Genomic DNA, 15,896 nt, shown 5'->3' on the forward strand with positions numbered 1-15,896 from the left:
GTGTTCTGCAGTGCTCAGCACATCTTCAGATATGCCCGATAAGTGCTCAGCCCCTTCATTAATGTTCTGTTATTCCTTTCACACCATTAGAGAAACCTTGAACACATCCAACCCATAAGTGTGTTCAGCACCATGGGACGCCTTTGGACACACAGTATTCACTGCACATCACCAGCTGTCCTCTCCACAACACCAGTCATCTCCTGTGCTTTTACTGGCCAGTTTACAGAGCAATTGTAGGTTACCAATTACTTGAAACACTGTAAACCACCCCTCCCAAATACAGGAATGCTCATTGAAGTAATTCACAACCACAGAACATATGTCCTGAATTGGACTCTGCAGTGCTATGAGCACCTGCAACCCTGCCAAACTGCAAATGCAAGTAACCTGTTGGTCTACTTTAGGAGGCACAGTAGGGAGCTCGACTTGGTGTATGAGCCACTGGCTGCAATATAATAGATAAACTTAAACCCTGCCTAGTGTCTGCAGTTACACTATGTAATTGGGGCTCCTTTGATGTGCACTAATTAACAGTTTCAGTCAATCTTTGTAAGGCATGGACAGGTAAATAGTACATCTGGACTTAAAGTGTTCGTAATACTGTACGTGGGAGCAAAGTAAGTCTCTATCAGCTTAGAATCTCTATTGCATCAATATCTTGCCTTTAGAGTTTTTAGAAAGTTAAGAATAAGGTCTTTGGTATGAAGCATTTCAGAAGTTGATACTTTTTGTACTGATATATAGCACCTTTTTTTCCTAACTATTGTTTTTCTTTTGGACAGATGTTCACCAGGTGAGCTATGTGGGAGGGGAAAGCATTCCCTAGCCTCACCAGCAATTTTGATGGACCCATCTGACCAGGACGGCAGCGAAGGAGCAAATGTTTATGTCATGGGTATAGCTACTGAAATTGAGGACCCTGAGAATCCTCCCCATGACATGCTAGCCCATACCAATGTAATGGAGGCAGGGAACCTCATGGAGGTGGCAGAAACCAGTGCAGGAAATATGCATAGCATCCATGTCGCCCCGTTGGACACAGTGGCTTATCAGGATGTGTATTATGAAGAAATATTAACAACGTCCCCTACGATGGTTGTCCATGTGCAGCTTGAGGACCATACAATTCAGACAGAGGACTTAGTGTACAGCACAATACAGACCGAGAGCTACCCGTTGCAACCAGAAGTTATCACAGTGCAAGCCAATGACCACACTGTTGATGCTAGCAACAATACAATAAAGCTAGGGGAAAATATAGTAAAGAGTGAGCAACATACAGTGGAGACAGAAGATTACAACATACAAACCAGCAACCACATGATACAGGTTGAGGACAACATGATGCAAGCTGAGATAATAATGATGCCGGCTGAGGATGGAATGATGCCGGTTGGTGATGGAACAACTCAGGTGGATAATGGCATGGTACAGACTGATGACGGGACGATGGAGTCTGATGGGGGAGGCGTGATGGAGGCTGATGGGGGAGGCGCGATGGAGGCTGATGGGGGAGGCGCGATGGAGGCTGATGGGGGAGGCGCGATGGAGGCTGATGGGGGAGGGGCGATGGAGGCTGATGGGGGAGGGGCGATGGAGGCTGATGGGGGAGGGGCGATGGAGGCTGATGGGGGAGGGGCGATGGAGTCTGATGGAGGAGGGGCGATGGAGTCGGAGGGGGCGTTGCCGGCTGATGGGGAGGGGGCATTGCCGGCTGATGGGGAGGGGGCGTTGCCGGCTGATGGGGAGGGGGCGTTGCCGGCTGATGGGGAGGGGACGTTTGCGCTGCAGGCTGATGAGGGAGGGGCGCTGCAGGCTGATGAGGGAGGGGCGCTGCAGGCTGATGAGGGAGGGGCGCTGCAGGCTGATGAGGCAGGGGCGCTGCAGGCTGATGAGGGCGGGGCGCTGCAGGCTGATGAGGGCGGGGCGATGCAGGGAGAGGCGATTCAGTCAGTGACTGGAGCGATGGAGGTTGGCAATGGGGCAATACAGATGGAGGGTGGGACAATACAGACGGATTACATGATACATACAGATTATGGGACCATACTGGCTGAAGGCGGGACAATAGTGGCTGAAGGTGGTACTATACTGGCGGAGGGCGGGGCAGTGCAGGCAGAGGACGGAGCAGTGACAATACTAACCGAGTGTGGGGCGATCTTGGCCCATGGTGGATTTGTTCAGGCCGAGCATGGGGCAGTGACAATGCTGGAAAGAGTGGTACAGGCTGAGGACAGGGCACTGCAGGCAGAGGATGGGATGGTGCAGCCTGAGAATGGCCGTGTGCAGCCTGAGAATGGCCGTGTGCAGCCTGAGAATGGCCGTGTGCAGCCTGAGAATGGCGCTGTGCAGCCTGAGCACGTCGCTGTGCAGCCCGAGGATATCAACGTGCAGTTCAGGGATGATAGCCTTCAGAGAGAGGCCAACCCTGTACAGACTGTGAATAATGAAGTGGTTACTAACCTGCCTGGGAACGATACCATTCTGGATGAGGACAATGCAATACCGGCTGAGGAAATTACAATAGAAACTGTAGAAAATGTGATACAAAACAAAAGAAAACTGCCACTTTCGACTGATGAGCCAGCACCGAAGCGCAAGAAGGGTCGTAAAAAGAAGGGAACATTGGGTCTCTCTCACGGTAAGAGAGTTTACTTTGTTTTAAGCTCAGTGTTGGTCTGTAGTTCACACTTTTTGCACTAATAAACTGTGAGTTTAAGATTTATTGTTAATATCTGGAGCCTTTTGCACAGGGCTGAAGATATCTGTGCGCTGGCCACTATTGAGACCTACAAATAATTCTGTCATGGGATTCTCTCTGAAATCCATAACTGTTTTCTTAAAAGAATGTGTAATGAGACAAGGTGGCCTTTTTTGGCTGCAAATTTATTCTGAAATTGATCCCACACCTTTAAGAATTCCAGAAGCTGTCAGCCTTGTGAACATGCCATGCATTGTCATTCAGCCAGTTTTTTTCTATGGCTTTTTGAGGAGAAACCCCAAAACAATGTGTTTGTATGAGTTTGTTTTTGACCAAAAACATAGTTTTTGGAAGATTAATTTCCACTATGCGTAATTTGATGTCTACTTGGCAGATATACTCTTTTTCTTTTTTTCGATTAGATGAATTTTTCCCCTGTTTTTGTTGTAGACGTTTCCTCTAACCTGGCATTCCGATGAGCCACCATTCCATCTCTTTTTGATAATACCCTTCAAGTGGGGGAAGATACCCTGGATGTACTTGTATGACTTCTATGATATATTTTGTAATATTTCCTTGTGGTAGAGAATAAGTATCTAATGTTATACAGAACACATACAAAATCAGGTTTGTAGACTCGGCACCCAGCATTGCTCCATGGGAGTCACTGCTCTTACTCCTGGACTGACTGGCATGGAAAGTTCATTACTTTCTTCAGCAGAATGCACTCGAGTTTGTGCCCAAATAGCAGAAGAATTATGGCATGTATGTCTCCTACATCATGATATCGTCCAACTATAGACCTAAAATATGGCTAAATTCTCTACATAATCATTCTGTAGATTAAATGATTTCCAGAAAACTACAAGATGCATATTGTCACAGTTCAGTATGCAAAGATTACTTGAGGTTTTGGATAGGGAGCTCCCAATATCACTATACTGTCTAGACATATTGTGCAAGAGCAGCCCCTCGGGCATAAGTGCATGGTAGTGCTGACTGTATGGGGAAAGGGCATCTTTGTATATCTGTTCTTAGATCATTGACTGGTGATAGAGTGGGTGTGAAAAATTACTCGGTGCCAATACTACAACAGGACCTCTAGTCAACAGTGAATCTACTTCTGGACTGCGGTCTGCACATCAGCTCTTCCATATCGAATGTCCATCTTGTTCAAGCAGTGTGAGGAAAGTCATTTATGATACATGGTATTCTCTAATCTCTGTCTAAATGCACATCTCTAATTTCTTTATAATTGGTCACTAGTGACGCACTCATTTGCCAGAACTTGACTATTATAAGTCATTGAGTCGACTTCTGACATCACAATACCTGTTGCCAAAGGTGAAAAGTAGGTCAGGTCACGGAGCATAATTGAAGCAGTTGTTTAAAGCAATGACAACAAACATTGCTTTTCTTTCATCTGCTCTATTTGTAATAGCTTGCACTGACAAGCAGAGAGAAATTGCACTCCTTTTGAAAGAGTTAAGCTTGAATCTTACTACATGTTTCTGCACATTCCGAGCTACTGCAGCTCTTTTTTAAATAAAAAATTGACTTAAATTGAGCTGTTTCTAACATCTGTTTGCAGCAAATATCTAACATGTTTTTTATGTAATACATTTTGCACTAGAGGTTTCATTTATATTCTTCATGTTGGCAAACATACTCACCCTTTCATATAAAAAAGCGACGCACCAAGGTTTTAAGTGGTTTGTGGGAAAGGTGATGGTGAGCCCATGTATTATATAGGATAAAGTACCATCTAGCAGGTTCCTCTATATGGTTATGCAACTCTTCTGTGACTTGCAATATCCTTGTAATGTACTGCAGGAGGTACATTGTCTCTTATATTATATGGCGTAATGGGGAGACCTCTCTGTGTAATAAACTCAGTACATGTACTGGATCCAGTTAGATTAGTTCGTACAACCTTAGCTCAGCACTGGGTAGCTGTGGTTCCGAGCATTCTGGCTTTATCAAAGGAACAAGTGTAAAAGATTAGAAAGTACCAAAACAGTCTAACAAGAAATAAACAGCACACAAATAAAATCTGACACCAGTCAATATAAATAGGTTGTATTTCTATCTTCAAATAGTCACCTCAACAACAAAACTCCACTGGAGGGTTCCGGAGACATGAATTTTGTAAAGGGACAGTAAATCATTGCTTTTTCATGCAACACAACAAATCATTGTAATGGACCGCGCTTGCAGTCACAAGTTGTAATCTTTGGTAAACATTCATAAAGTTGTAAAATACTGCTCTGGCAAGCTTTGAGTGACCAGCTCTGGCAGGGAGCAAGATCCAGTGGCTAAGGAGGCTCGGTTGAACAGTTACCTTGTAGTTGAGGCAGTCTTCAGTCTAGTTCTATGATCTATGGGCAAACATCCATAGGCTTCATAGGAGTGGTCCTGATGCAAGGGATACAGGATGCTGAGGTTCCTGAAGGACGCTGAGGATGCTAATCTGGTGATGGGGGTCTTCCTAAGGCTACTCCTCGGTCCACGAACACAGTGTGGCGACTTTGGCAACATGGATTGATGTCCCTCGAAGTCTGAAGTACAACAAAAAAACAATTGCTACTTGTCTACTGGTCTCCGGTTACAGAGGAACCAGTGGTTCCCTTTATATGATGATAACTTCAATCTCGACCAAACTGCACTCTGGCTCCAGGAGACTCCAGTGTAATTGTTAAGGGTCTTGTCTCGACCTCCCAGGCTGCCATTGGCAGCAGTATGAGGCATACCTGGCTACCAACTCGCCAAGCAAGGCGTCTTCAGATTTTTTTAGTTCCTCTTGCGGTAACAGGAAGTCAGCCAATTGATTCTAGGAGTTAATTTCTTCTTTTTGAGGGTTGTGGATGACTTTTCCTTCAAGCAGGGCACCACAAGCACAGTCCTGCCTTTATTAGACCAAGGAGTAGCAGGTACAGTCCAGTCTTGGTGCTGCCTCTCTTTGCTAGGTCCAGGGTACAGCAGGCTAGTCCTTCGGTCCACTTTTCAGTATAGACGTGATCTGAGGTCTGGTTTCTAGGGTAGCCAGGTTTATGCCTAGTTTGCACCTTTGGGAGATGTGGCGGCTACTAGCCAGTCAGTTACAAGGTCCCCTCCTGTCTAGTGACGACTTCCTGGGTAGTGTGGCATCTAGCTAGCTCAGAATGCATTATTCTGGCCACTACCAAAATGGCAGAGACCTTCTCTTGGTGTGTTGAGCTGCCTAGCCCACCGCAGAGGTGTGGCTAAGTGGGGGCTACACATCCATGGGATAACCGGTTTGGCAACAGCTTTTTCCGCCCTCTATCCCTGACGCAAACCTGTCTGCAAAAACAAAAGAGCAACCTCTCTAATCTGTGCCCACCATTTACCCTTCAAAGGTGGTTTCACCTTTGAAGCACACTTTTTGGGCTCACACCCTGTTTGACCTTCCTACCAGGGGGAGATCACATCTCTTCGAAAGGCAGGCCCTTTGTGTTCCTTCCTGAGAGTCTTTCACACCTCCCCCCAGGAGGGCAGAATGCTGTATTGTGGCTAGCAATTGTAAATGGTCCAGGGAAAAATGTGGACAGCAAAGTGGGTACTTAATAAAGTACTAAAGTTGCCGCTTGTACAAAAATTGCATTAAATTCAACTTGACCATCAATTCTTTTGATACCTTAAAGTGCCATATTTAGTAATGTCAAATGCACATATTTGCAGATACTTACAAATGCATTTTCAAAGGAGTTTTTTGACACGGAGAGCCGGAGTGAAAAATCAATGACCAAAGGTCTGTTTATTTTTGCTGCAGCAAAGAGGACAGGTTTACCACTGGCATCCCAGGCCCGAAGTAAAGTGTGCTAGCATGAAGCGTTTAACAGTGATATTTATACTCATACATCAAAGGATACATAAAATGTGTAAATAATGATATACGTCATACAGATATTTTAAGGAGTTAATCAGTTTCCACACACCGGTTCCATTCCCAGCTTTGTCCTTGCCTCCCCTCTGCAGCTGCCTGACTCCCCACATTCTTGAGACCCTTCAAAGGATTACGTGGTTCAAAGGTATAGATATCAGCCTTTCCCTCCCCAAAATACCACAGCCGAGGTCAGTTAGTTATTTTGAACACACAATTATAATGAGTACAGTTCCCCAGTTAGGGAAAGAAACCAGCTGCAAGCCTATGGCGTGGAACCAGGCTTATTTTACTTAAACAAATATACATAAGATAACATATGTGATAGACAGTGCGTTCAGAGACAACAAAAGCTCAAACTTACACGTGTAAAAGAAACGAAGCAATTCAAAATGGATTCTAACAATCGACCCTTTTTGAGTTTTTTTCTTCTGAACATAATAAACGTTTGAATAGTTCTAAATTTCCTCATATATGTTGAATTTTACTCCTACTTCCTTGAAATTTGCATTCATGGGGACATAAACAACCGATGGGTATGAGCAACCAGTATCTGTAGTGAGGATAGTGGGGTCAATAGACATTAGGGAATTTATCTCTTCTCTCTGCATCATAGCTCGATTGGTTTCTAGTATTTTCACTGGCGGAAGTTTACACAATTTTAAACAGGAACAGAGAGCAGGTAAGCACTGTACTAACAAACAACTTAATACAATAGCTATTATTATAAAAAGTATGTCTTTAAACAACCAGCCCCACCCCCCAAACCAAGACCATAACCATGATAAACTCAAATCGCCTCCTTCATATTGGCCCCCCTTTTCAAATACCTGTACTGCTTCTTTTATTTTCCCAATATCCAATTCTATCTCTGATGACTTGTTGACAAAATAACAGCACTTTTGCTGGTACTGATGTTGGATTAAAACACATACTCCTCCTTGTTGTACTGTAATCAAGTCTAGGGCAAGCCGATTTTGTATCGCCAATTGGGCTGCAGAGTTTATCTCTATCTGTACACTTCCTATGGCCTCCCTGGTGGCATTAAATGCAATGGCTAATTCAGCTGACATATTCATCATTGCCAGTTGTAAATCGAAAATTCCAAATCCTGGAATAAGAACATGTAGCACTTGAAATACCCAGTTCTTTCGCTCCTCCAATATGGGTGTCCCTCGTTTGTACCTATGTGCAAAACTCCCCATGTTAAGGGGCTGGGAAGATGATATATTTGATATCACAGTAATGTTGGGTGCCAAATATGCCAGCGAACATATCCCTTCCCAGTTTAGAGGTAGTACTTTATATGCAGTTCTTCCACATACGAAGTACATGCCTCCCTGGATTTGTGAATTTATAATGCTGTATTTTATTCGGGGCAATCCTACACCCTCTGGGGTGTCATGCTCAGAATCATTGCAATACTTGTAATCCTCCCAGATTGTATTTAGCAATGATACATTTTCCCAGGGTGCAACATCTAGCCGTCCAGAGGGGGCCAAGGAAAACCCGGGATAATATTACAGGTGAATTTTTCCCATTTCTATCTTGTTCTCTGGAGGGATCATATAACAATCCTTCTGGATCTACCAGAATCTCATTTTCTCCCACAGTCAGGTTCCAATAATTTACAGTGTAATTTTGATGAGTCCCATTAATTAACGCTGTCCAATTTCTGTCTATTTTCTCCTCTCCTTCAAGATCCCAATTCCCTGTTTTTATATCAAATAACAAAGTGTAAACACACTGTTCAGGAGGGATCTTTCCCATGTATTTTGCCTCTGGGTTTTGCCCATAAAAATAGGTACCAAAATATATGGGAAACATTTTAAGTGTGGCATTCTCTCCAGGCATCGGGGAGAGCTTGTATTCTGCCTGGGTATTAGGGAGCACCGCACACCTAGGGTACCATTGATATTCTTGTTGGTCACATCTCCAAGTGGTATTTGGTACAAGACACACTTCCCCTCTTTCATATTCGCTTGGTGATACTGGTACTTCATAAAGGCCTATAGGATCCTCAGGGTGTCTAGACAAGTGCCGGCAAATCCAGCAGTCAGTGAGACTTAATGTCTCCGCTAATTTTCCATGAACCTTTATCAATGGATGTAAGGTAGGATTTTGCAACAATGATGCAACACCACTGGACATTATACATATTAACATAAGGGTCACTAGGTACTTCATTGTTGTTTTGTAGAAATAGTTATAAGGCCACTCTTCCCTATTCTCTAGAGGGATATTTGTCCTGCCAAATGGATATATTTTCATAATTTTATTGTGCTCTCCTCCTTGGTCCTACAACCTTTCTATGATACCGTTTTACTAGTCTCAACCGCCTATGTGTGTTCAAAAATATACCCACACAATTACCAAATATGTAAATGCAAAATATTGATATCACTATACTAATAATCATATGCGTATAGATACAGATAAGTAAATTTTCCTTCAATGTTCACACCCACTAGGGTTCAGCACCGCCGTGCTTTCCACTCTAGCAGTTAGGCTGCACTGGTTGGTGAGTCTCAACTCCCAGTGAGTAAGTCGCGATACTTCAAAGTTCGTCTTCAGTATAGTTTGTCAGTTTCGTTCAGTGTCTCAGCAAAAATGAGGGCGGAGGCCAGCAATTTTCAACCAGATCAGTGATGTGCTTGGGTATTAAACAGAAAAGGGCACCTTTTTTTTTTTACCGCTGGGACTACAAACCGCACCAACCCTAATGGCTGGCCGCTTCCGTAGAACTGGTACTTGGTTTTTCTCGCCAGTCACAGAACTGTTAACTCCATTTACCCACTGCTTTTAACACAGATAATAGCGTTGCACAAGCTGCATCCCACTATGCTTGTTTTCTCGTTGAGACAATTGTTCTAACCAATGTTCTGGTGTCGTTGCACAGGCTAGTCACCCGTGTTCCTGTTCATGCTGAAAATTTAGTCATCAGAGTCATTTACAACCTCGTCGCCCAAAGTGTGCGTAACAACAGTGAGGATAGCTCGTTTTAATGCTGGTACATCAATGGCATCGGAAATGCCGGTGGCGGTGAAAGCGGGGAACTGTATTTCATGAAGGCAGGCGTGCCGTATTCTGCTGAGCAAAGGATTCCTTGGCCATTCAGAAGAGACCTCAGTTTGCAATTCCAAGCTAGGAGCTATCAGGGTGATGTAAATGTAGCTTTTCGTAGGGGTCACCACCTTACGCACCTTAAAAATTCTGTTCATTTGGATGGGCGAGGACGCAGGTTGTATCGATGAGTTTGTTGATCTTCAAACAGTAACTCTTCGTCACTGGGCTGCTGTGTCACCTCAGGAGCAGAAGTAGCACTTGAAACCTGTGGGGGTGTTTCCTGTCTCCCTACTTCTCTGTAATCAGGAGACAATGGTAATTCTGCTGTTAGAGTACTTTGTAGTGGAATTGGTGCACGCTTACAGTGGCTAGCATGTATCCAGTTTTTCCTTCCTTCCACTTTCACCGCTGTCTGTGTTGCAAGCAGTACCTGGGCTGGCCCCCGCCACCTGGGCTGAAGACTGTTGGTTCTTTGAAAATTCTTTGTCATAAGCCAATCCCCTGGCTTAAAAGGGTGACCAGGGCCTTCAAGAGGAGTCGGTAGGCTGGCCTTGACCTGTTGATGGATCAAACGCAAATCTTTAGTCAATTGTTTACAGTAATCTACAAACAAAGGATATTGCACTTCAGAAAGCTTCTTTGGTCGTGGTACCCCCCAGATATTGGCTGGCCTCCCCATGACAACTTCATAGGGGGATAATCGTGACTTGCTACTGGCAGTCATCCTGATGGACATTAATGCTAGGGGCAAAGCATCTGGCCATTTTAAGTTGGTCTCAGCACAAATCTTAGCTATTTTGCTCTTCAAGGTGTAATTATACCTTTCTACAAGGCCCGCTGATTGTGGGTGATTTGCAGCATGAAATCGATGTTTGATGTTAAGGGCGGTACAGACCCTCTCCATTACCTCATTAGCAAAATGACTGCCATTGTCACTCCAGACTAATCGTGGCAATGCGTATCTAGGAAAATATTCTTTTAGTAATATTTTAGCGGTAGAGAGGGCACCATTGTCTTTTAATGGGTAGGCCTCTATCCATTTTGAAAACATGCATACTACCACTAACACGTATTTCAGTTTGTTACACGGTTCCATGTGGATAAAATCCATCTGTATTGCTTCAAAGGGGAGATCAGGAGGGGCAAAGTGGCCAGGGGGCGTAGGGGTCCCTTTTCCTGCATTGTGCACTGCACACACCATACAACTTTTAACCAGATTATTAGCAGCTTTGGATATCAAAGGATTACTCCAAACATGGTCCAAAGTTGTCTTGATGCCTTGGGCACTGATGTGTGCAGGACTGTGGGCCATAGTAACCATAGCGTGTACATAACAATTAGGTAACATCCATCTTCTTCTGTCTGTGTCATCTGTGTAACAACCCTCACTGTCTAGTCTACCGTTCTTCTCCCACTGTTCCCTTTCCTCTGCTGTTGCTTCTGCTTGAATATCTCTCACACACTGCATGGTATTTTCTAATACTTCGTTCTGGGGCTCTCCCTTGATGCTACTCTCAACATATGCATTGTCAAATGGTGCTCGTGCTGTTGCTTTCGCTGTAGCATCTGCAAAAGCATTTCCTCGTCCTATATCATCAGTAATTTTTTTTGTGGGCACTACACTTAATGATTGCGACCTGACTGGGCAGGCTGAGAGCATTCAAAAGTGTCACAATCAAGTTGCCATGCTGAATGGTAGTGCCATGTGACGTGATAAAACCTCTATTCGCCCAGAGTCGCCCAAAATTATGAGCTACTCCAAACGCATATTGGCTATCAGTGTAGATGTTAACACTAAGATGTTCACTTATTTCACAAGCTCTGGTGAGGGCAATTAATTCTGCAGCCTGTGCCGAATTTTGCGGGATTCTATGAGATTCAACCACTGTTTTGACTGTCGTGACGGCATAGGCTGCAGTGGTCGTACCATCTGGTAACTTGAAGCAAGACCCATCTACAAACCGCTCTCCCTGTGGGTCAGATAGGGGAGTGTCTGTTAAGTCTACCCGTCCCTTGGTTTCTTCCTCAGTGGTAAAAATGCAATTATGATCAAATTCCACATTGTCCTGAGGGAGGGGTAGTAACGTAGCTGGGTTCAAGACATTGCACCGCTTCAAAGTAATATTTGGACTGAACAATGTTAATTCGTAACCCGTTAGACGAGCACTGGTGAGGTGCTGCGTCTGTGTCTTGTTTAACAAAATATCAACGGCATGAGGAACCATCACAGTGAGCGGATTGCCACCAACAAACCCTTCACTTTGTTTCACCGCAGCTGCTGCAGAAGCCACTCCTCTAAGACAAGTAGGCAAAGCTTGCACCACAGTGTCCAAGGTGGAAGAGAAGTATGCACAAGGGCGTTGTCTCCCACCTTGATCCTGTGTCAAAACAGACAATGTACAGCCATGCTTTTCATGCACAAATAAAACAAATGGTTTGCTGTAATCCGGATTACCCAATACAGGAGCAGAGCACATCGCCTTTTTTAAATCTTGAAAAGCCTCCTCACATTTGTCAGTCCAAGGTACAGGAGAGGGCACATCTGAAAGTGTCAGAGCAGTCAATGGTTTTGCTATAAGTGAAAAATTTGGAATCCACTGTCTGCAAAAGGATGTAAATCCCAAAAATGCTCGGACTTCAGAAGGGGTGCGTGGTGCAGTCATTGTATGAACCAGTTTAATTCTGTCTGGATGTAATCTCCTTCCCTCCTTAGAGAGGAGGTGTCCTAGATAGGTGACCTCCTCTCTACAATACTGCAATTTTGGAAGGGACACCTTATGGCCCAGAGGTGCTAAATGATGTAATAATGCAACAGTATCAGTCTTACATTGTGTCATGGAATCTGAGGCAATTAAAATATCATCAATGTACTGCAACAATGCAGAGCCTGAAGGTGGATTGAATTGGTCTAATTGACGTTTAAGACATTGACTATATATGCTCGGGGACTCAACAAATCCCTGAGGAATTCTTGTCATCGCGAATGATCTACCAAAAATCGCGAAGCTAAACAAATATTGAGATTCTTCGGCAATTGGAATGCTGAAGAAAGCATTCTTCAAATCGATTACGGTGAAAAAACACGCAGAGGGTGGAATCATGGTGAAAAGACTATTCATGTCTGGGACCACGGGAAACTGGGGAATTACTATTTTATTAATTTCTCGGAGATCAATAACTAATCGATATACTGTGTTATCAGTAACTGATTGCTCACCATCTAATCTATTAGCATCATTTTGTTTCTTTACAACAGGAAGGATTGGACTGTTACATGGGCTGCTCACTATTTCCTTTATGACACCTGCATGCACAAGATCAGATATGACTGCCTTGAGCCCTTTTTCGCTTGATTTAGGTAATTTGTATTGAGGAACACGAGGTAACCGGGCACCTGGTTTGATTTTTATTACAATAGGGTCGATATCCATAATGCCTACATCATTCTTGCCTTTGGCCCATAAGCGAGGGTCTATTTCCTTTAGCTCTGGGGGTAAGTCGTATTCCTGTGAGAACATGCACCGAGTTGGGGAAACACTATCCATAGTTACATAGACACCATCCATTGAACAGTGAATAACTGCATTTAATTTCTTTAACAAATCTAATGCAAACAAGTTTTCATTGCAACCTGATGTTAAAGAGAGTGGCGTGTGTACTGTAAATGGGCCTACAGTTACTCTCATAGGTGTTGAGATGGGGCTCACCACGGGGATCCCAGAAATCCCAATTGATGTGGTATGAAGCCCAGACAGGGGAGCCCCGGGGACTGCAGAATGTGCAATAGATGTTCTGGTGGCACCAGTATCTAGAAGAAACTTATGGCCCTCTCCTTCGATTTTTACATCAATGTAGGGACCATTCTGATCTACAGGAATACTTACTCGCCCCTGGCCCTGTCTGTGGCTGTCCTAATAATTGTAGGATTCAGAAAAGAAATCATCAGCATAATATTGTCGTTCAAATGCATTGTCAAAAATATTAGTGTTACGCGGGACCTGATTCTCATTCTGCGAATTCTGATCAGTTCTACCTCTTCCTCGTCCTCGTGCATTACCTGCCGCGTTCCCTCTATGAAGTGACATACTTTGTCTTCCTTCCAGTAATGGGCAAGTATCACGCCAATGTCCATCCTGCTTACAGTAGGCACATTGGTTGATATTTAATCGGCGGTCTTGGGGTGGTGCAGATGCACCTCGGCCTCGACCCCTTCCCCGTCCCCTTGGTGGGCCACCCCTTTGCTGAGGGGTTGTATCCCGCTGGGGGTATGCCTGCTGTAATAATACCTTTTTCTTCAATTCTTTTACTGACTTCTCATTCTTTTCTAATTCTTCCTTGTACCTGCTCTCATAGTATTGTGCCATCTGTAAAATCTCTGCCTGTCCCTTCGTCATCCACGAACTCTCTGTTGCTTTTAATTTTTGTGATATTTCAGGTAGAAGGCCATTAACAAAGCGTTCTACAAATAGTGTGACACCTGTTACGGTGGCGAGGTCTTGACCGCTAAAATCTATGAAAGCTTGTTCAATTCTAGTAAAATAATCTGGGACATCTTCACCTATTTTCTGTTTATAAGTGGCAAGTTTTCCCCAATCCACAGTCTGAAGAGGTATAACAGTTTCTAACTTAGTCAATATCCGGTTAGGTAAATCTAAAATATCCTGATGCGGCAGGGTTCCTGGCGCCCTTTGTGCTTCCCGTGCTTCTAAACCCCCCCATGTATTTCCCAAAGTAGGTGCATCATCTACTCTTCTAATTTTATGCCAAACTTCAGGACCCAATAAAACACCAAAAAAATAGTCAATGTCTTTGAGTGTCATGGTTGTGGTGGAAATGGCAATTCTAAGGTCCCGATAGAATCCAGCTGGATTCTTTCGAGGGTCTGGCAAGTCTTTCTTTATAGCCATTACCTCCTCCCTTTTCCATGGTATATGGACAAATTGGGCCACCGGCACGGGAGCTGGTTGTCCGGCGGCAGCTGCTGCTGCAACTGCAGCTGCAGTGGGCATATCAGGGTGCACTTCCCTCATTGGGTACCCCTTGTCATATATATTGAGAACATCTTCCCTGGCTATGACACAAATGCGTACTCCCTCATTTATGCTGTTACTATCAAGAATACAAGCCACACTGTCCCGCCATAATTGGTATAATTCTTGTTCATAAGGGAGAGGGGTAGAATCTGTAATACAAGACTTCCAATCCCTCTCCAATTTTTCAATCATATACTGTAGTGCTAATTGCTGTCCAAAATGTGACATCTGTTGTATTGTGTCCATAATATCGGTGTGGGTGTAAATAGGATGTGACATCCAGTTCTCTGACTGATTCTTGATAACCCGTTTTTCCCCATCCCCAATAGTGGAGCGGGTACTAGGGGGCGAAATCGACTTAATAGGTGTGCTCCATATGGGTGAAAGTGAGTGTGTGGCTGTGCACTGTCGGCGTTGTCCATTTGGGGTATTAGGGGCAGGGGACATTATTGGTAACCTTGCAGTGCTGGCTGGTAGTGGTGGGGCAGGTGGCGGAGGGATTAGAACTTGGGCTATTGGGGTAACTTGGGCTAGAGGCTGTGGTGGTTGTGGCACATGCTGCTGTACTGGTGCACCTGGATTTCCCAAATTGTGCCCTTGCCCTTGCTGCTGTTGTTGTGCCCCCATGATAGGTTGGGCTACTGCAGGGGGTGTGTAAGGTGGAGGTGCAGTAGGGCTATTATCTAATAGCTGTAGCATTACCTCATCTTCCTCTAATGCATGTTTGGATTCTGTTGGCTTTGATACATAACTTCCCTCCACCTGGGCCCTATGGACTCTATCTTCAGATTCAATCCCTTTCTGGGTTTGGGACTGGTGATAAAGGGCGGCCTTCTGCATGATGGTTCTCCTGTTTTCCCTCTCTATCAGTTTATCTGATTTAATTTTTCTTTTATTGGCCTCCATTTCCCATTTTCTGTATACCTCAAACATATGTTGTCTAGCCTTTTTATGAAACAAACATTCCTGTAGGTAGGTTAGTTTCTTTAAATCAAAAGACCCATCCTCTGGCCACTGGAGGTCAGGACAATGTCTAGTATACCTGCGCCATATACTATTATACAAATTATTCTCTAAACCATAATCCTTTAACATGTCCCACCCTGGTGTTCCCTCTTTTGGGATCGGTTGCTTTTTATCTAAACGTGGCACATGATTTCGGTGAAAACAAAGACATAACCCTTGCCAACAT

General features: G+C 44.2%; 1 protein-coding gene across 1 annotated transcript in view; it reads left to right on the forward strand.

Moving 5' to 3' along the window:
• Nucleotides 1–15,896, forward strand: part of GTF3C2 (general transcription factor IIIC subunit 2) — a 720,157-nt gene that overhangs the window by 21,689 nt on the left and 682,572 nt on the right. The window contains exon 2 of the mRNA XM_069236502.1: nucleotides 786–2,644. Within this exon, the coding sequence (XP_069092603.1) occupies nucleotides 847–2,644 (1,798 nt within the window). The 5' untranslated portion in view covers nucleotides 786–846. The remainder of the gene's footprint in view (nucleotides 1–785; nucleotides 2,645–15,896) is intronic.

This window comes from Pleurodeles waltl, chromosome 5 (assembly GCF_031143425.1).
Source record: "Pleurodeles waltl isolate 20211129_DDA chromosome 5, aPleWal1.hap1.20221129, whole genome shotgun sequence".
In the NCBI taxonomy this organism is placed as follows: Eukaryota; Metazoa; Chordata; class Amphibia; order Caudata; family Salamandridae; genus Pleurodeles; species Pleurodeles waltl.